Raw genomic sequence first — 22,733 nt, forward strand, 5'->3', positions numbered from 1 at the left:
CTTTCCATGGGTGGGAGCTACATATATTAAAAAAAAAAAGTGTGAAATACGTTGCTTAACTTTATTAAGATATGTCAGTAAAAAAAAAGCGATTACATTCCCCTACAATTCATCTTCATTTTCACTTGCGAATGGACTGAAATTCTCATAGGTTATTAAGCAATCAAGAACTATATTATAAATTTGTTCAAAATCGAATGAATGATGTGGCTTGTAGAGGTGTCTGTAAAAAAACATGTCTCTTGTAATCCCTCACCACCCTTAATCTAGCCAGAGTGATCTGAATTTCTCAAAACTTAAGCAATGTAAAAAACCAGTGTATATCAAACTGATCGAAATCAGTTGAAATACAACTGGGAGAGCTCAGTAGAAGTGGCGTTTGAATCTAGTCGCTGACTAGAGGAACTTTTTCTAAGCCTTTTCTTGACAGGTTCCAGAGTTAGAAAATCTCTGGCACGGGCTAGCAGGTTTTTCCTCCCGTAAACTCAAGAAAATCAGCTGTCAAACCCACACTATTTTCAGATATTAAATATATTGTGTTAGGGACCACCAGATGGCGGCACTTACTAGCCGCCTTCTTCACTGTGTGCCGATTAATTAGTGACAGCCTTGGAACAGCTATCTCTGATTGGCTACCAGTGGTGATTGAACTGCCCACTCAGTCTCCAAAAGTTAGATAGGACTAAAAAAACGGCCTCACCCACTCCCTATACGGGAACAAAAAAGGCGTTAGCTGATTATTATTATTATTTTTTTTTATTAAAGGAAGTTGACATTGTTAGCATTCTGGAAAGTGGTAACATACCATTAAGGTGTTATGGTTGCTTAAAACGAGAGAGAGAGGAAAGGGTCTGATGCCAGATAAAGATCCAGAAAAAACCATGATATAGATTAATTGAGAGAGTTCAAGTGACTAAATATAAAATTTGTCAATATTGGAATCCTGACATATATAACAGCCTAATTTGGAGAAAAATTGATATGTTATTTTGTCTTATTAATTTCTTATCTGACACTGTACAGCCTCAAACTCATTGCTTGACACAATATTCCCTCTGGTCCATGTGTGCATGAAAAATATTTTGTGTGCAAGTTTCCAGTCTCATAGTGTGCAGCCTGCACTCACAGTAGTGAGAGTCACAAGCCACAAATTCTAAATTAGTTCACTTAAATTCACATAGCTACAAAAATTCATCACTGTTTACATGAGTTCAAGTGACTGCACTGTCTAGACACTCTAAACAAATATGCCTCTGCAACTTCCTGACATCAGCATCAGTTCATCTGCCTGTATTCCACACGATACAGGCATAAAGTAATTACAGTGTATTAAGTTGGAGTGGGTTGGAAAAATACTGGAGTAAAGCCACTGTAGAAATTACTAAATAAAATAAGTGATAGGTATGATTTACCTCATAATTTGTTTTTAGAGTACATTAAAAATTATCCTCTGTAAATAAAATCTGTAATCAAAAATTTTTTACACATTTTACTAGGTGTGCACGCTCAGATTAGAGGGAATTAGAGAGAAACACTGTGAACACTGCCATTGGAGATTTCTGCTCAGTGGATTTAAGTCCTTGCAATAATTAGCAATACTCTCCTGCCTATCTATCTTATATTCTCCCCAACTAAATCAAATTTATCACATTCCTAATGACATCCTCTCTTGTCAACAGGTCTCAATAATGCCAGTAATTTTTGATCCCACTACATCTATCAATGCTAAGAAGAACTCCATGGCTTTATTTTTCCTGATGTTTCTGGTATTAGTGTACATGCATAATAACAAACCACCAGTGTGATGAATTTTCTGCTACTGCTTAAAGATGTGATCAGTTCCAATAGGAAGCGGGAATTAATTTCTCAACCAAATCCCCCAATATATTCCTACAAGTTTTCATTTTTTCTTGACTAAACAAGTCTCACCAATCTTGAGATCAGTTTTTCTCTCTCTCTCTCTGTATGTTATTACTCATAATTACCATATCTTAATTTGATTCACATTATGCTTTCATGCAATTATCCAGGCACATCTATTCTCCCTACCCAGTTGCAGTCATTCTTTGAATGAACAGTCACTCCAAACACCAAACTCATTCAAATAAAATCTATCCTGCAAGCATAAATCCTTTTGACCATTGGCATCACCCCATACATCGACATACTGTATGATTTTTTTATATATAGTTCCCTCACTGAATCTTTTGAAATCCCAGCTCTAATCCTACTCAGGTCATCCCTGTCATAGTGGGTCAACTATCCTGCAATTTTTATTCTTTTGCTCTTCTTTTTTGCCTCATGTAAGCTGTTTCATATCTCTTTATATACCAACATTTGTTCTGCCCATGACAATATTATCCATTCGTTTGACTTGTTTACATATAGCTTCAGTCACATCACACCATTTGTCTAGCATGTTCCTAATTGTGGAATCATTGTAAATCTCTATTTTTTTTTTCTCCCCTGCTTTCTTCTTCACTTTACTTTTTCACAAGTTTCATTTCCTTTCTCTCTTATTCTTTTCCATGCTTTTCTTGTCTAACTCCTAACATAGTGTTGTGAAGACTTTAAAGCCTTGAAGAGCTCAGTACATTGCCATTGTACCAAGTTCTTTTTCCACTGCTTACACTTTTACCTCTTTGACACTGCTATCACTGTCTTGCACACCAACACATCTATTCGTGCTTGCATTCTACCTAGTATTTGCCCATCCTATTTGCTCCCTCATATGCAATCTCTCTTGGATTCAATAACTTAGTCCTCAGTCTGCCTGATTGACACACGTTTATAGCATATTTTAGCATCAATTCCATTTTCTAACAAATGAATCATATTCAATATTGTATACATCGACATGAACAAAGTTTTCATACCAAATTAAAAAAAAAAAAAAAAAAAAAGACTTACAGCCATCACTGTTCCACCATACATTGTATCCATGCATGTGTGTGTGTGTGCACGCACACACATACAATTTTAAAAGCAACTGAACCCAGAAGATACTTTTGTTTTTGTTTTTTCCTTTTCTCTAAATCTATGTAAAACACTGTCTTGTTTTCATTTCCTACTCAACTGTTGAGATTTCACCAATAGTCAGCTACCTTCTCTAAAGACTTAAAAATTTTAAATCTACTGAGGAAGGTTCTACTTCTTTAGTAGAACCTTCTGTGTGACCACAGGCAAAAATAAGTTTCATTATCTAATTTCTCATTTTGAAATATGCCCATAATACTAAATTCCTTCCATTCAAGGAATTTAGTATTATGTTTATTACTAAATTCCTTGAATGGAAGGAATTTAATAAAATTAGTTTAATCCTTTATCCAAGTGTGAGCAAACAAAGTTTGCGCCTGAAGTATCTTCAGGACTAGGGTAAGGTGATACAACAACCCAGGGCAACTCGTTGCAAAGGTGGAGAAAGCTACCCCAACACTCCTATCTCAGTATCTCCTAAGTATCTCCTGCCTGGTATCTCTCCACTAGGGCCTGGCTCCCACTGAAGAGACCTCAATAAAGGTCGAAACTAGTCTGGGTAGTGGCCCTTCCCTTAATGCATAACATTAGACATATCCGCATGGAGATGTTGTTTTGCATTAGGAGATACTGAGATAGGAGTGTTGGTAGCTTTCTCCACCTTTGCAACGAGTTGCCCTGGGTTGTTGTATCACCTTACCCTAGTCCTGAAGATACTTCAGGCGCAAACTTTGTTTGCTCACACTTGGATAAAGGATTAAACTAATTTTATTATACTCTAACCAAGTGAAAAATAAACTTTCGGAAGGAATTTAGTAATAAACAACAAGAGGTCATATTTATTACTAAATATGACCTCTTGTTCTCTTCATTTTCCTGATCACTGTTGCCTGAATATAACATCTTACAGTTATTATATAACAGTGTATCAAACTGCTTTAGTGTTCTTTGTCTTGGTGGCTATAGTTATATTATTATCTTAAGACCCCATAGGGTCTTACCATTATTGTTGTTAGTAGATCCCTTTTTCCATACACTCAACTCAATCACACCTTGCCTTAAAAACATTTAAATTCTCTGCAGACACCACACTCTCAGGCAATGCATTCCAATCATTCACAACTCTCCATGCAAAACACCTGCTTCTCACTCCTTTGCTAACACCCTCCTTACACAACTTCCAGGAATGACCTCTTGATCCCCCCCCCTCCCCGATCTCCCACTGTTGTGTGAAAAAATCTTTTCAATGTTAATCTTATAAGGACTCCTTTCCAACTTGTACATCTCTATCATATCACCCTCCCTCTTCCTCATATCCAATAGATTCTGTAAATTGCATCTTCTCAACCTTTCTTCATATTCAACACTCCAGAGATCAGAAACTATTTTGGTCAATTGCCTCTGGTCCTCCAACATCTCTCTGTGCACAGTAATCCATGTGGCCTAATCAGAGCCTTATACAATGGAACCAGAATCCTCCACATCACTGCCAGAATTCATTGTGTTGTCCTTACAATTCTGGCAATATATCCTCTAAATTTTAGATCCTTATCCACCATCATTCCAAGATATCTTATTTCCTCCATCTCCAGCAATATATCTCAACCAAGAGTAAATTCTACATCCCATCTTTGTTTTCCTAATTTTAAAACCTTACATTTCACAATAAAGTACTGGTATTCCCATTCAACTCAGTCTCTTCAAGTCTATTTGTAAGGCAACAACAACTGCTCTACTCCTCATAGTTCATCTCAACTTTGTATCATCTGTAAACAGCTGTATATCTCCATTCAAATCTTCCCAATACCATTAACATACAGGTTACACAGCAGTGGCCCTAAAATAGACCCCTGAGGCACACCACTAGTGACTTTCCTCTTCTGGGATATTGCTCCCCCCATATACAACTTGTTGATATCTCTCAGACAGCCAATCTCCAATCCAGTGCAAGTCAACTGCAGTAATTTGTCAAAACTTCCATCAATTTGTCAAGTCTTTGCAAAGTCTAAGTAAACTACTGTGTATCCATCTCCCACGTCCAATGTTGCTATCACCTTATTGTAATAAGTAAGTATTTTACTAAATCTATGTTATCCATCAAATATAATACCATTGTTGTTAACCCACTTCTGGATCCTGATTCTCACCTGCCTCTCTAACACTTTAACTACAACACAGATTGGCCTATAATTTAAGGCATGAATTCTGTCACCTCCTTCATGAAATCTAGCTTTCCTTCCATTCCTATGGAACTTGAACCAATGTAAGACTCATATTAAACAAATATGTCAAGGCATTGTGTCAACTTCCTAGCACATTGCTTCAAAATATGCTGTGATATATCAAGTCCCACAGCCTTATTAACATCAAGTTTGCTTAATTCCCCATATACTTTTTCTTCACTCACAGTCTCTCTCTCCTCCTCCACTGCTCAAATTCTCCATGATGTCACATTCATAAGGATGAAAAACCTTCATGAACTGCCCATTAAATATCTCAACTATATCCTCTGCAGCAGTTGTCCTTATTCCATTTTCTCCAATCAATGTCATCCTACCATAATTTTTTTTTTTTTTTTTTTTTTTGCTGACTACATATCGAAAGAACTCCCTAGGAATTTTTTTTTTTTTTTTTGGGGGGGGGGGACTTCATTAGCTAACTGCTGCTCATACTAAACTTTTGCTACACTTACCAACCTAGTCACATTCCTTGCCTATCCTACCAGAATTAAATAGAATTGATTATTGCCACTCTAATCTTGTTTCCATAATGCCTTTTTTTTTTCTCTGTACATGCTTAATCTCTTCATTCATCCATTCCACACCGACCTTATTTAACCTTCTGACCTTTGGAATACATCTAGACATTGCTTCTATTAGATAGTTCTGGAATATCATCCAAGAGCAGCATTGATCTCCTTTCCATCCAACTCCTCATTCCATGCTACAGCTGTTTCTTGCATGTTGTTTCTTTCATCCAAGCTGTTTCTTGAACTTCTCATAATCACCAGTCTTGTAGTTCCACATAAACCCTTTCCTCACGGAAGTCTTCACATGGTTGGCAACCACCCAAGTAATCACTTCATGGTCACTTTTACCAACTGGAGGGAGATTTGACACCTCATTTCTAATAACATCTGTTGATGAGAGGATCAAATCCAAGACTCCCAAATCCTCATGTGCTCTCTGTCATACTGCCTGAGATAGTTGTCCTTCAAACTAATTTTCTTTACTTCTGGTTGCTACCTCATCATCCCAATCTAAATTGCTGTAATTAAAATCATCCATAATGATCACCCTTTTCCCATTTGCTTACACATTTCCTGTTCACTACCCTCCACATTACCAGGTCAATAAAAATATCCAATTAAGTATTTCATTCTATTCACCTCTATCTATCACTATACTGCCTCAAATTACTACCACTATTTCCCCCCCCCCCTTGCATCTCTACCTTGTATGGAACATAACTCTCTTTTTCTATTATTAATAGCACTCCACCTCCCTTTTTACCCTTTCTATCTTCATGAAATACATCATCATACCTTCCATCTCTATTCCTGTAAGGTTGTCATCTTCATCCAACCATGTCTTACTTATTCCAACAATTTTTGAATGAACAAACTCAATCAATGCAACATTTAATTTCTCTTGTTTCTGATACTTCTAGCATTCGTATACAAATATAATGGCTCATTCCTGGATCTATAACAAGTTTCACTGATACCACTTATTAGATGCGACTTCTCCATGCTTTCCTTGAGCCATTTCTTTTTCTCCTTACTCATTCCAGAACATTCTTCAAATGCAACTGTTTTCCCTAGAGCCTAGTTCATTCCCTTCCCTTTTTGTCTATACATGCATTCACATCCTCTTGGAGGATCAACCTTTCTCACACAGTGTTCCCCTGCCCACCCCCAGTCTCCCCAATATTCCCATCTGTTCTCCCATTCTCTACACTCATGCTATCCATTTCTTCATTCATAAGCACTACTTCAGTCCCCTCCCACTTTTTCACATCACTTCTTACTTGATCCGATTCATTCTCTGCACTCATTACTCTCTCCCTTCCAGCAGCAGTCTCTCCAAATGGCTCACACCAAAACCATTCATATGCAATCCATCACTTTTATATAGTTCAATTCTTCCTTCAAACTCATTCCACACATTAAGAAACTGCACTCCTTTCTCTTCACACATTTCCACTAAGATACATTCATAATTCTTGCTCTGTGCCCCATCTCATCACTGTCATAACTGGGCAACACACTGACTATCTTTCCTATCACACTATCTTTTATCCTTCTCAGCAACCTCCTGATATCCACTCTTACACTCTCCTTGTTCCCAGTGAATTCCTTTGTCCCTACTACCATTTCCTTTGCCTCACTTACTTCTCATATCCATTACCCCCAATCACTCTATTCATTTTACCTCCCCAGAAAACAAACCTTGTGCATTTTCTCATTTACTGCATTTCTAAAAATCGAATCACCATAAAATGCCATTCACAGGTCTTTCTGGACTCACAACATATCACAGTACTCCTTTAATTCTGCGAGTTCTATTTCTTTTCTGTAGGTATCATCAATGTACCTTTTATACTGATGGTGCCTATCTTCATTGAGTTTAGTTTTAGTGTTTGTTAGTTGTTAACAAATTCAAATTGAGTTAGCCAGCTCTGATATTTACATGGTTTGAAGTACCTTCTTTGAAATTAATGTTAAAAATCGAACTGAATTTGATTTTTAACATTTCTGCTGCTTTTTGTAAGAAATTTATAGTATTTAAGAAGTACTATTAGGCAGTGATACTTTTTTTTTTTTTTTTTTTTGTAAAAACTCATAGTGTTTATCATGTTGATATCTGATAAGAATATGGTTCATGAAATGCTAATCCATTTTTGGTTTGTATGCTAAGTTTGCCACCACAAATGGTCTGATTTTAAATGAAAATTGAAAGATAAAGAAATTTTCTTAAAGATCCCAACTACCATCCAGCCAATACAGAAATATACCACAAAATTCCAATTATAGATAATGATGTGCTTGATCCATTTCTTTATGAAATGTGTTTGTATATTTCATGTAAAATGGGTCCACTAAACATTCATGTATGTATAAGTGCAAAGATTATGTTTGTAATCAAAAAATGTTTTTTTTTTTTTTTTTTTTTTTTTTTTTTTTGGCACAGAGGTACTCAAATGTAGTATTTTCTTGAAATATGAACTTAAGAAGCACCCAAACCTTACTAAATAAAGATGTAATTTGCTCCCCAAGATATGTAAACAGTAATTAAGTGCTACAATCCCTCGATGAGTCTAAGGACTCCCTGGAGTCACCTGTAATAATAATAATGACAGTACTACCCACCCTGAGGATTCTGGGTGGGTACTAGATGCTTTATGCAAAATGATGCAGTAAGTTTCTCAGCTGTACTGAGAAACTTACTGCATCGTTTATTTTAAGAAATTCATGTCTTGTCTCATTCAGACTTCAGCATCATATTCTTGTATAGCATACAATTGCAGAAATCAGCTCAGATGTTTGTTGCAAGTTTCTGCCCACAGCTCTTAGTTTATTCATTCACTATAATGAATTGTCAAAAAAGTTCCAGCCAAATTCCTGTTACATCAATGTTATGCTAAAAGAAAATATGGAATGCAATATATATATATAGAAGCAACTGCAAGTATTGCAATTGCTTCTAATGGCAAACATTGAAAATGGGATCTCTATTTCTGATAGAGGTTTTGATGCATCTGGTTGACCCTAGGAAACAACACTACACCTGTCACATAGTAGGGATAATCATTTGCCTACTCTATCACACATATCTTACCATGTGAAAACATTATTTATTTTTGTTAAGTGATTTATTTAGTAATCTTGATTACTAAAAATTTACAGAGGTCGCTTACAATATTTTGATCAACTAAAACAATTTATTTAGAAATGTGGAGTGTCAGCATTTTCATTTTTAACACTGGCATACATCTTACAAATTTTTGATTTTTTTCCCCCCTTTTAAGGATGATTACAGAGTTCAAGAGGGTTGAACTATAAATTAGATGCTGTTGGTAATATATTAGTATATTGTATACCAAGGCATGTACACTTTCTTTAAATTAATTTTATATAGTTAAAGTATTATAAACTAGTATAGATGAAAAATTATTCTCCTTTATACATATCAGTGAGAATTTTTCTTCAGTTATTACACGATTGCATGAGCTCAGCTCATTAATTAGCTACAATATAATTTTCCTTCTGGCACAGTAATTAGTTTAATAATAAAACATCAGTGGATAAGTAAAATTTAGTATAGTAAATAAAAAATATTTCTAAATACAATTCAGTCTTATTAATGACTAGGAGCAACAAGGCTATGTATTACTCTTGGCATCTCTTAATCTATGGCAAAACTAGACAGTACCTATAGTTTATTTTACTTTGATTATGTTTATCATCATCAGTTTAAAAAAAGTTTGCAAAAAAAAAAACATTGAATAGCATAAAAAACAAGTACAAATGTGCAGTGATTAGTTTATCTAAGATATGAGGCATCTTTTGAAATATACATATATTTTCATATTTTTTTTACCCCTTCAGTTGTTATAGAGGTGGGAAAACAGGTGCTTCACAGAATGAAGCAGTTTAATTTACTTTAAGCTGATTGTAAATAAGAAACAAATTAAATGCAAATATGTATATGAAATGCACTGGCAGCTGAATAATTACCCTGAATAAATGACACTTTGGTGTACTTCCAAGGATAAGCGACAACCACACAGACAGAAGTAAAATTTGTGACCTTGAACATTAACAGAGTTACTATAAATGTAAATTATACAACAGATTTAAAATAAATATTATCTGAAAATAGCATTCTTCGGCAAACAGTTATATAATTATATATTTGCAGATCTCTCTCTCTTTCTCTTTTTATTTATTTATTTTTTGTTTCTCATCATATTGGAATTCCAGTTCACAATATATATATATATACTATAAATCACATTTTGGAGCAGATAGTGCCTACCACGATTGGCCGAACAACTAACTACAGAAGTTAAATAAATCCTATTTAATCAAGTTACACAAAATGGAATGTTTCACCTCCATTAATTAAGGGAGCAGAGTACTGTGCACTAAAGATGTGATGTTTTAGTGAGATATACAACTTGATTTTGACTTTACAGTGTTAGTTGTCAACTGTTTCTTCTTTCCTTGTATCATACAGTGAAAATCTAATCTGAAATAATAGAATTAGTTAAATATTCAAAAGTATTAAGCAAATGAACAATGAAGACTTTTTAATGGTGCTTTTTTTTTTTTTTTTTTTTTTAAATATGCCTATTAATATTAAATACAAACATGCAAAAAAACTTAAAATTGATTGCAGTTGTGCAGCATTAGGAACTGGGTCAGTTTTACAAAGGCTTCAAAAGGTACTGCGTTTGATCTATATTGGTGGGTTTAAAAATAATTGGAACACTAAACATATTTTCAAATAAATTTCTAAAGAGTGATTAATGTATATATATATAAAAAAATTACTTTAAATTAAATGGAATGAATACAGAATTTCAGAAGTACATATCAATGACTTGAGGTAGGAAAAGCCATCAAAAACTTGAAATATGGAAAGGCAGTTGGAGTGGATGATATTTGAAAGAAATGCTCAAATATGGAGGTATAAAAGTTTTGCAGTGGCTACATGTATAATTCAGAGGGCTGGTCATTAGATGAATTTCCCTACTGAGTATTCCTGGTAAGATTTATAGAAGAATACTTGAGAAGAGGCTAAGAAAAACATGGAACAGAAACTTGGAGAAAAGCAAGCTGTGTTTAGTCCAAATAGAGGTTGTCAAGATCATATTTTCACTTTATGGCAAATAGTTGAGAAATTGAGGGGATATAAACTAGGATCTATATTTGAATTCTGTAGACCTGAACTAGGCATATGACAAGGTGTGCCCAGAGAAAAGCTTTTCAAAATACTGCGATTATATGGGATAGATGGAACATTACAGAGCAGTAGTTCTTAACTGGTGTTCCCCGGAACACTTGTGTTCCACGAACTGGTTGCAAGTGTTCTGCCGTTGAAGAAGTCACATGACACAATTCAGAGTGTAATTGGCTACTCTGATCCCAACAACTGAAGACTGCTGTGTGTGTGTGTGTGTGTGTGTTGACTTCTAAACCAATAGAACAACGTTTATAGGTCATGTGTTTGCAGGAGGAGGCAGGGGAGGAGCATCTCTTTTAGTCATTCAGCGATGTGTGTTGTCTATCATCGTAATATCGCACAGTCCATTTTTAATGTGTATTTGGTTTGTGAGTTGTCTAACATCACAGTAGTATACAATGGATAAATTTACTATCAAATGAATATGTGATTCTGATGCAAATATTAATGATGGGGGCAAGTACAACTGGAAGTAGTAGTAGTAATAACGTTGCTACAAGTATGTCTCATACAGAAGACAGCATTATACTTTGTAAAATAAGAAAAATTAATAGACAATATTCAGACGAATATTTAAGTTGTGGTTTTACATAGACCAGTGAGGAAGAATGTCCTATTCCCCAGTGTTTTGCATGTGGGGAAAAACTATCCAATAGTGCAATGGTTCCTGCTAATTTGAAACGCAATTTTACTATGAAGCACACCAATCTTGTCTCAAAAACTAAAGATTATTTCAAGAGATTGTTGGACATGCCAGTTAAACAAGTAATATATTTTGAAAAGACTGTTAATATTTCCGATAAAACAACTTCCATCATATAAGGTAGGTGAATTAATTGCTGTAAAATTAACACCACATACTACAGCAGTGTCTCTTATTTTACCAGCATGTTGTGAAATAGTAAACATTATGTTTGGCGAAAGCAAGAAAGGAAATTATGAAAATTTCTCATTTGGACGATACAAAAAATAAAATTAAAGATATGTCAGATGATATTGAGAAAACAGTTACCAATAAACTTTCCAAACATTTTGCTTTACAAATTGACTAGTCCACTGACATTAGCGGTAAAGCTAATATACTAGGATTTGTTCGTTTTGTTAATGACAACGAAATGTGAATCAATTTCTATGCTGCAGAAAACTTACCAAACGTACAACAGGACACGATATTTTTGACTCTATTAGGTCATATTTAGAAAATTTTAAAATTTTGAGAGCTGTGTGTAGGAATTTGTACAGACAGTGCTCCATTAAAAGGATTTGTTATCCTTGCAAAGAAAATAAATCCAAATATATCTATGCACTGTTTTTTGCACAGAGAATCCCTAGTTTCCCTAGGTAAAGCTCATATATTAGGATTTGTTTGTTTCATTAATGAAAATGAAATATGAATCAATTTCTATGCTGCAGAGAACTTACCGAACGTAAAACAAGACAAGATATTTTTGATTCTATTAGGTCATATTTAGAAAATTTTAAAATTTCATGAGAGCTGTGTGTAGGAATTTGTAGATGGTGCTCCATCAATGGTAGGCTCTATTAAAAGGATTTGTTATCCTTGCAAAGAAAATAAACCCAAATATTATATCTATGCACTGTTTTTTGCACAGAGAATCCCTAGTTTCAAAAACATTACCGGCAACATTAAAACTTGTACTAGAACCAAGTTGTGAATATGGTAAATTACATCAAGTCAAGACCTTTAAAAGCATGCCTTTTAAAAAAAAACTTTGCATATCTATGAAAGCCAAGTATGAATCTTTGCTTTGCACACTGAAATAAGATGGTTATCCAGGGTTAAGGTGCTATTCCAAATTTTAGAACTTAAGAATGAATTATTGGCCTTTTTCCAAATGATATTTGGTGTGCTAAAATGGCATATTGATCCAATATTTTTAATTACTTAAATAGCATTAATCTAAGGGAAAAATTTAAATATTTTGACATCCACTGACAAACTGTCGGCTCTTCAGAAAAATGCATCTCTTTGGAAAAACCGCATATCAGAAAAAAATACAGTAGATATGCAAGAAATTAACATAAATTGGGTTGTATATTGGCTGAAGGATTTTAATAACTGATACTAAGTAAAATATACCAACAAGTTTCACCAACTTAGCTGTCTGAAGTCGTTCAGGGTGTATAAAAGAGATACAAAACAATTTAAACTGTTTGTGAAGGAATGAACTAAATACAATTGTATATTTTGCAAACACAGAAGAACATGTACATCAACCACTTGGAGCGTGTATGATATCAACTGTTGTTATGCAGGAACATTCTGTAATTAGCAGCGAAATTTAACTCTGGCATGCTTCATGATCTTATAAGGATCTTCCAAATATCAGCTAGAATTAATCCTTGATTTCTATTCAGGTCGTGTTTAGAACGGATGACTGCTATAGCTTCTTTTATGTTTCGGGAGCAGAAATCTTCTAAATAGGGCATGGAACTCTCGTCCCATTCGATGGTATGGTTTGTCCTCAAGGAATGAAGGCTAACCCAGAGTTGTCTTCTCTGTTGTTGTTTACATCTCAGACGTGTTCTCTTTTTCTTATTTCCAAACTTCTTGAGGTCTCACCAATGTAATTTAATCCACATGACATGAACAGGGGATGTTATAGACACTAGTGTATTTGAAGAAGGCATAACTGTCTTTCGAAGATCTTAAAAAGTGGCGGATAGTCTTTAAAGGTTTAAAAGTCACTCAGATTTCAAGTGGCTTGAAGAGTGTAGCAATCTTTTTAGAAACTGTCCCAGCATAAGGAATGGCAATGGTGGATTTGTAATGTGTTTCCTAAGATTCTTGTTGTGTGTGTATGTGTGGGTGGGTGGGTGGGGTGAGGGGGGTGCAGAAAAGTATTTGCAAAAAATACAATTGTATTCGGTTCATTCCTTCACAAACAGTTTAAGTTGTTTTGTATCTCTTTTATACACCCAGACAGACAGATGAAGCCAGACAGCTAAGTTGGCAAAACTTGTTGGTGTGTTTTTACTTAGTATCAATTATTAAAATCCTTCGGCCAATATACAACCCAGTTTATGTTAATTTCTTGCATTCATTAGATGGTCAAAAATAATACAGAATCGATACAGTAGATATGTTTCCTTTGCTCCATAATCAAAATGTCGAGGGAATTATTTCCGTTATAACAGAATATTTAATAATATTGGAAGAAAAGATTTCAAGTTACTTTCTTTCCTTAAATACGCACAATTATGACTGGATACAAAATCCATTTGACACAGTTAATACATCGAGTTGCAAATTTTTGTTACAAGAGGAACAATTAGTCACCAGGTCAACAGATTGTACTCTAAAAATAAAATTCTCTGAAATAACTCTTGAGGAATTTTGGATTTTTGTCCAAGCCGAATACCCAACTCTCTCCACAAGGGTACGGAAAATTTTGTTACAGTTTTCAACATATTTGTGTGAGCTCTGTTTCTCAATATTAACTAATATAAAAACTAAAAAGGGTGAAAGACTTACTAATATAGACAAAGAGATGAGGGTAGCTATATCACATTAGACCTGATACTGCTGAAATCTGCAAAAGCTGACAAGCTTAAGTATCACATTAAAATAAGTTCCATTTTTATAAAAGGCAAGCCCATGCATATTTTTATTGTTAATTTTATGACCCTAATACTTTTGGTGTTTCCCAAATTTTTCTTCTAATCAAAAGTGTTCCGTGACTTCAAAAAGGTTAAGAACCACTGTTATAGAGCAATAAATAGTCTACATTTAAGTCATTGAAGTCAGCAGTTAGAACTGAAAGAAATACAGGAAGATGGTTTGATGTAAAATGCAGTGTAAGACAAGGATGTTGAAAGTTTTTTCACTTGGTTATACTATAAATTAAAGATGCCAAGAAATTATATTCTTGGTTTCATCCTTTATCCAAGTGTAAGTAAACAAATTTTGCGAGTGAATTAACTTCACAACTAGGCTACTTTTATATAGAGGCTAATGACTTCACATTAAGTGCCTCAGTATCCCATAATGCAATGCATATATCCTTAAAGACATGTATAATACTATGCATTATGGGAAGGGCCACACACAGACTTGTTTCAACCTTTATCGAGGTATGTTAAAGTGCGGGGATACCTCTCCAAAAACACAGAGTAATCCTTAAATCTCACTGAGTGACTTTAAAGGATCACTACTAAACTTATCACTCCTGACCTGAATCACTACAGGATAGGAAACTCAGTGTTGGCTACACTCAGTGACAGGCAAAAACCCCACCACCAAGCAGTTTCTCTACTCCCCCAGGATGCAAGCAAACCCAACGATGAATAAATGTCATCAGTGGGAGTCAGATCCAGAGGAGATATCAAGGTTGAAGTAATGCAGAAGTCATATATTTCCCATATTCAAGCAGTCAAAAGGTGTGACACCTTTTGTCAAGTAGTCAAAATTGTGACAAATGGTGTCACATCTTTTGACTACTTGAATATGGGAAATATATATATAACTTCTGCATTACTTCAATCTTGGTATCTCCTCTGAGTCTAGCTCTCAATGATGAGACCTCATTAAATGTCAAAAACAGTCTGGGTAGTGGTCCTTCCCATAATGCATAGCATTATACATTATTGAATACTATGCATTACCATGCATTATTGGATACTAAGGCAATTAATGTGAAGTCATTAGCCTGTATATACCAGTAGTGCGGTCGTGAAGTTACTTCATGTGCAAGCTTTGTTTGCTTACACTTGGATAAAGGATGAAACCAAGAATATAATTTCTTGGCATCTTTAATTTAAAGACAAGGATGGACATTATCTTCACTGTTATTAATTATCTATATGGATCACATTATAAAAGAAAGTGGCATTAAATCTGATATTTGAATCAGAGACATCAAACTTAGCTCTTTGCTTTACACAGATGATGTACTCCTAAACACATCCAGTGCAAGTGTCCAAGGATTATCTAACTAAATTAAATAATAACTGTAACAAATTTGGCATGAAAAATCAGCAATAGACCATAACTATAAAAATAGGCAGGAACATAGAAAACTTTAGCTGCATTCTTAACAAAGAACCTATAGAAGTAGTAATACATTTCAGCTATTTACGCACAGTTTTTAGCAAGGATGGCAAATTAAATTTGGATATAGGCAACAGAATAAGCAAAGCTGGTAAAGTGGGATGCCAGCTTTGCTTATTTATAGGAATAAGAGAGAAATTAGCCAAAACACTAAAATAGCAGTATGCAAGAGAGTGTTCAACTACTTTTTAAGTTATGAATCTGGGTTAGAAACACTACAGATGTGAGAGGTCTGAATAAAAATTAAGGGCCTGAACAGATGGCACCAATGGCAAATTCATTTTAAAAATCAAGACATCTGGAAGGAACTTGACATTGTTAGCATTCAAGAATGTGTTAGCAAGGATGATCTAAATTGTCATGGTCACTTGAACCGAATGGGACAGAAAAGGTTAGCAAAACAAGTATTCAATACCAAGATGGCAGAAAAAAATAACCAGAGGAAGACCAAGGTCTAGGTGGATTGATTCATTCAGAATTACCTTAAACAACTGAAATGTTAGATATGACAATATTGCAGTGAAAAGTAATAGACTAATTTGGAGGGAAACTGTTAATAGGAGATTCATCATGTAGTGCTGTCATAGTAGACTGAACATTTTTTGAAGGTTCATATAAGGAATCTGATGATCATGTTTTCTTTTCTGTAATCATAGCTATTATGACTTTTTAAGAGAAATTTGTTATTTTTCAAGTGCTACTAGCATTAATCACATTGCCCGATGAGATGAAGTATGCATTCTATGTGATCAAACATTTTTTAAGAATATTCCTGTAAGAATTATTTTCATAACCAGGAATTATAAAAAGGAAAGAGAATTCTGCATAATGCTCTTGCTGTAGGAAACTTTAAAGGACTGTAGGAACAGTTTGTTATAGTGGATAATTTACTATAGTGAATTTTCTTTAGAATAGCACTGTTCCTATAGAGTTTCGACTGAGATTTTTTGATAGTATGTCACAGCGAGTGAGCTTGTTATAACAGCACTGCTATAGTGAGATTCAAATGTAATTTGAGTTCATCAGAATACTGACAAGAACTCTTGAAATAACAAAATTCAACTTGGTTGCTGAAGTTATCTTTTGGCAAAATCATTATGAATGGGAACGCAAACATTCGCAGGCCAAGTCACATAACTGTACCGTATACTTCATGAAGCAGAATAGTATGATTCGTATCTGTCAGTATTTTGTGGAATATAAATTTTCTACTAAAACTATAGTGATGAATGAATCAATTTTGTAAAGAAAAATTAACACCATTAATTAATGAAATACCTGCAAGTGAGTGATATAAATAAGTTATACTGACATTAATGATGTGTACATTTGTACTGTTTTATGTGTGTGGAAAAGTGGGAGGAGAGTTTGAAAGTAGCTTTGATGTTAAATTTATGGAATAGCTGTGCGCCTCGGCACTCATTCTAAAGCAATGGTCATTGTAAACGCCAGTGTTATCTGGTGATAGCAAGATTGAGATTATTTGAATTTTCAATTAACCTCTCATTTCAAAACACAAATAAAATAAGTTCTGTCTCTTCCTCTTGGGTAAGTAAGTAAGGAACTAGTATAGGAATGAAGAGATGCATCTGGAGGCGAAGAAAATGAATCTCTTTAGTTTTTGAGAGACAACTACATTAGGCAGGATGTAATAGAGGGAATACAAGAATCAAGGGTCTTAGATTTTATCATCTCATTAGAAGTTGTTATTCTTCTGTCTTCTAGCTTTACAACTCTTTATGAGTTTTTGCTTGCAAAACAATTTTTAGCCATTCTTTTCTTTTCTGTGCAATCGTCTTCCAATTCTTAACTTTAAAAGTTGTAAGATCTTTTTGTACATCATCAATCCATCTTTTACTTGGTCTACCTTTTTTCATTATCCTAATGATTTCCATTCAAATATCTTTTTAACTCCTCGATCTTGCTCTCCTGTTTTGTTCGAGTGGTTAGCATATCTGCTCTCCAGCCAAAGGGATGCGGGTTAGAATCCTGCCATGGGCATGGATGCTGTTGGTATAGTTGTGGTTTGTTGTAGTTGGTAGATTGAGTGGTGGAGATGGAGCTGTAGAGTAGGTGCCCTCCCTTGATGAGTCCTTGTACTCCTTGGAGGTGTCACGTAATAATAATAATATTTTCTGAATCTTGAATTGTAAAGTTCTCAAACTATAGCACAGCTATTCCATAAATTTGACACCAAAAATTTTTGTCCTCCATTTTTATAATTTGTGCTTCATTTTGATGAGTGGGATGTGATAATTTTTTTAATTTATCTGTGCACAGATTTGGTCATAGATGACTAAGGTGATTTCTGGTCTTTGGAAGAATGTTGAGTATGAACATAGATAAGTAATGGGGGGGGGGGGATGATCGAGACATGTAAGTAGTTGATAAATGGTTATTACTAGATTAATGTGGATGAGGGTTTTTATAGAATGGGTTGGAAAAAACAAAAGGCTATCCCTGCAAGCTGTATAGGAATGGGATGATGAGTAAGTTTTTTGCATGGAGAGTTGTAGGCAACTGACATGCAGTGGCTGAAAGCATGGTGAGTGCACCAACAGCGAATGCATTTAAATCACAGTATAATGAGCTCTGTATGTGAGAGTGGGACCTCTCACAACAAGTCTTTGACTCCATAGAGGTTTAAAGCTAATAATAATATATTGGATCTGTGGATTGCATTATGATCAACTGAGAATACAAAGTCCAATGGAATACATATATAGCAGAAGTTAAAAAAAAAGTGCCTGCTGTTTCTCTTCAACCATAAACTGGATTTATTTATGTTGTTCACATTTCACATGGCTGTTGATGGTATGGGATCAAAGTGTAAAGGCATGAGTCACATATTTTAACCAAACATTAGGTAATGTAGGAAGAACTGAACACCTCAAAAGATTCTGTAGAAATTGGTAATGGAAAAATAATGCTGGAGCTGTATATGATAATTTTACTGTATGGATTAACCCAGCCACAAGAAAAGGTATGGGATCGCCCTAGGTGGGAATTTGTTTTGTACCATGTCACTGCTTGGAATATTTGTAAATAGGACAGATACATATGAAAGTTGATTAAAATGTATTCTGTCAATAATATTATTTGTTAGATGATTAAAGTACTGAATGTTCCTTATATAAAAGGGAGAATGATCTATCAACTCCTTAAGTGCAGCTGGTTTCAACAAAGTCTTCCTCTACCACCAGCTTCCTACTTGGAACCATTCTGTAGTCCATAATAATAAACCTCAAATTGCACATGTTCATGGACAGATACCAACTGAACAAAATCTATCTACTGAAATGCCGACAAACCTGAGCTCTAGTCTACATATAAAAAAAAAGCATAGAATCTGCATGTAATTATCATTCCACAGTAAATTATCATACCAGTTAATTGACAATTGCTGCGGTCAAGAAGTTCTCCTTGTAGAGAAGAAATTCCAAGGATAGCTTTGACAATGATCCTGGAAAGAGGTCTGAAATAACTTTGGAAAAAAAAAAAAAAAAAAATCTGGTTGGGAGAGAAATAAAGAGAAGCAGAATTAGTTGCAAAAGACAGACAGAGCTAATGAAAAAAGCCTTATATGTCAGAAAGCATGAAGAGGAGGTAAGTAATCATTATTTTTAGAATTGTTGAAAAAAATGCTACCCCCCCCTTATACTAGTCATACCATTTTTTCTCAGCATGAGTTCAAGCATGTTAGATTCATGACTTTCATTCCCCTAAACAACCCTTTTATACTAGCTATCACTTTATATTTGTAGAAGTATAAAACCCGATTGTATGTAAAAAAAAAAAAAAAAATCTCATTTTTTGTTCTGAATAACATTCAGGTGCTTAATATAGTAATCAACAGAAAAAAAAAAAATTGCAGAGGTGATATGATAGAGGTCTACAAACTTCTGAATGGGTGTTATAGGATATCATCTGATGAAATATTTCATTAGATGGAAAGTGGGGAGAGAGAGAGAGGGACATCCATGGGAATTAAGTTTGTTCACAGTTAAAAAAGGGATAAGAGCTAGATTTTTCTCTCACAGAGCAGTGAGTGGAACAGTTTGCTTTTAGAGGGGAGGGAGGGTTAGTATATCTAGTGTGAATGAGTTGAAGGGAAGGTATGATAGCTGGTTTGAGTGATGTATAGCCTCTCTTGATGAGTCCTCGACTTCCTGGAGTCTGAAATAATAATAATATCATTTTTTTTACCCTTCCATTTTACTCAGGCTACAAAATTAGTGCCATATTTTAGCATGTTCAGGGTAGTTCACAATCATCCAACATAGAAATTAGTTTAATTAAACATAATGAAGAAATGCAGTGAAGCAAAAGAATGATATTTTGAAGAAAGTTTCATTTTCCAAATGGAGGTGGAATGCCATTTTTCTAAAGTAAGTAAAAATGTGTGAATGACTGACAAGGAAATACGATTGCTTCTATGCAATTAGCAATTTTATTTCCAATAAACTTTCTAATTGACTTCCAATCGTGTGGATTTCTGCACATCCAAAAGTACACTACCATAACACACACACACACACACACAACGAATTATGACTGCCTGTATTCCACCATAGAATATATCCCATCTAGTGCAGTAAATGTGTATTTGTGAAACCATATGCTACCATAATGTAGTTGGGTATAAGGTTGTATAAGCCAGAGAGCGAAAGTCACAGTCAAAAGAAAAGGTAAATAATATCATAGAGCACAAAATGGACATGATCATCAGAGTTTAAGCACTGGTACCTCATCTGAGATATGGTATACCATGTTGATTCTTCACAATGGAGAATTGGCACCAAAGGCAAAAACAACATCACCTGATCACAAAACTATAAAGAACATGGAAAGTGACGATTATGGTGAATGAAGGGTGTAATGTATCATAGAGGCTAACACAGACGACATGATAATACAATATGTATGGAATTACAGAGTTGAAGCCCCACAAGATGCCATCTCCTCACTGAAGCTCATCAAAATCAACTGCTATAATGTAAGGAGCATACCTTGGACAAGACTACAGGAGTGAAAAATGGTGTGCAGGTCCAGTACATCATAGCTTTTTTTTGTTGCATCTTGGTCAAAACACAACAGTGGTTCTAATTCTGACCAGTGAACATACTCTATACCATGATACCACCACCAAACTGAATGGTGGATTCCATTCAGATGGAAACATATGGCACAAAACAAGTCAATGGATCTCCTGTGCATGGATTCCAAGGTTTGGTGGAGGTGGCAGCAGGGTATAGGATATGTTTTGCTAGTCAGAATTAGAACTCTTGTGCATTGACCAACACTTGAATGATATAGCCCACAGCTGGTAACATCACACGTACTCCACCATATCAAATTGGTGATCACGTGACCAGAGGAAAGCATCACACAACTAATACTGCATTATTCCCGCATTCCCAGAATTTATGGCCTGCCAAAAATACACAAAACAAACGCACCACTATGACCGAATGTTGGAATCGACAGCCCTAATTATCACTGAGCCTAGAACCTAGTGGACACACTCAAGGAGTTAGTAGGTCATTCCCCCCCTCCTACATAAAAAGTACACAACACTTCATAAACAAAATTAGAAACATCACACTCAACAAAGAATCTTATTGGTTAGATATGACATAACTGCCCTTTTCACTAATGTTCTGATCAATGATACTATTCTTCTCTTACAGAACATATTGTTGTCCATTATTATGGTCCTCTTTGCCCACATACTCTCCTCTGGGTACTTTATGTGGCAAAATAATTTTTACCTAAAAAAAATAAAGTATGGCCATGGGCTCAACCCCCCTCCCCCAACTTTTACGTGGAAGATATGAAGCAACAAGCTCTAGATTTTGCCAGCCTAAAGCCCAATGTACTCAGATACATTGATCATATTTTTGCCATTTGGTCACGAAACATTAAATACTTTCCTAAGCCACCTGAGCAAACAACACAAATGTATCCAATTCACCATCGAGATCAAAAACAACTCTCTTCCTTTTCTAGACACCTGTCACACATCTTCCCTCTGGCTGGCTCTCCTTCATAGTCCACCACAAGCCAACAACATAGCCCTAACAATTTGCTCTAATGAACAGGCTTTGAGCCAAGAATTTGAAATTTTTTAGCCAAACATTTGTAAAAAATGGCTACAATAAAAAAAATAGTTCACAAGATCCTATATAAAAATGCCATTAAAAGCAAAAAAGATTACAAGAATGCTATAGCCATACCATACATATGGGACATTTTAGAAAAAATAGATAGAATGCTACTCAAATACAATATCAAGATAACCTTCAAATTCCTTGCAAAATTAAGAAATTTACTTAGCTCTTCCAAAGATCCTCTTCCATACCTTCCCACCCAAGGATTCAAAATTCAATGTACCTGTAACCTACCTTACATAGGGGAAAGAGGATACACCATCCCAGTTAGAAAGGATAAACACAAACGGCACATTACTTACTTCCACTATGGTAAAACAGGCGTGTTGGAACCATGCACTCCAAACATGCCACAGAATTGAATAGAAAGACACCAAGTCCCTACACTGCACCAAAATGTGGCTTGAAAGAAAATTCAAAGCAGCCTGTGAAATGCTGAAACATCATCCAAATCTGAACAGGAATGATAGATGAATTATTCCAAGAATTTGGAGAGGACCCATCTTCAACCCATATAGCATCCAGAACAACCCCAAACATAAGAAA

At 35.0% G+C, this 22,733-nt stretch overlaps 1 protein-coding gene across 4 annotated transcripts in view; it reads right to left on the bottom strand.

The window, feature by feature from the left end:
- Positions 1-8,158: 8,158 nt before the first annotated feature.
- LOC150100307 (uncharacterized) overlaps positions 8,159-22,733 on the bottom strand; it is a 495,437-nt gene continuing 480,862 nt past the window's right edge. For 3 of the 4 annotated variants that reach the window (XM_090402566.1, XM_090402565.1, XM_090402567.1), the window contains one exon: positions 8,159-10,229. In XM_090402566.1, the coding sequence (XP_090258692.1) occupies positions 10,142-10,229 (88 nt within the window). In that variant the 3' untranslated portion in view covers positions 8,159-10,141. The remainder of the gene's footprint in view (positions 10,230-22,733) is intronic. The other variant, XM_090402568.1, reaches the window with a different exon arrangement.

The sequence above is a fragment of the Typopeltis vanoorti genome, chromosome 13 (assembly GCF_054136105.1).
Source record: "Typopeltis vanoorti isolate ZY-2024b chromosome 13, IOZ_Tvanoo_1.0, whole genome shotgun sequence".
NCBI lineage: Eukaryota > Metazoa > Arthropoda > Arachnida > Uropygi > Thelyphonidae > Typopeltis > Typopeltis vanoorti.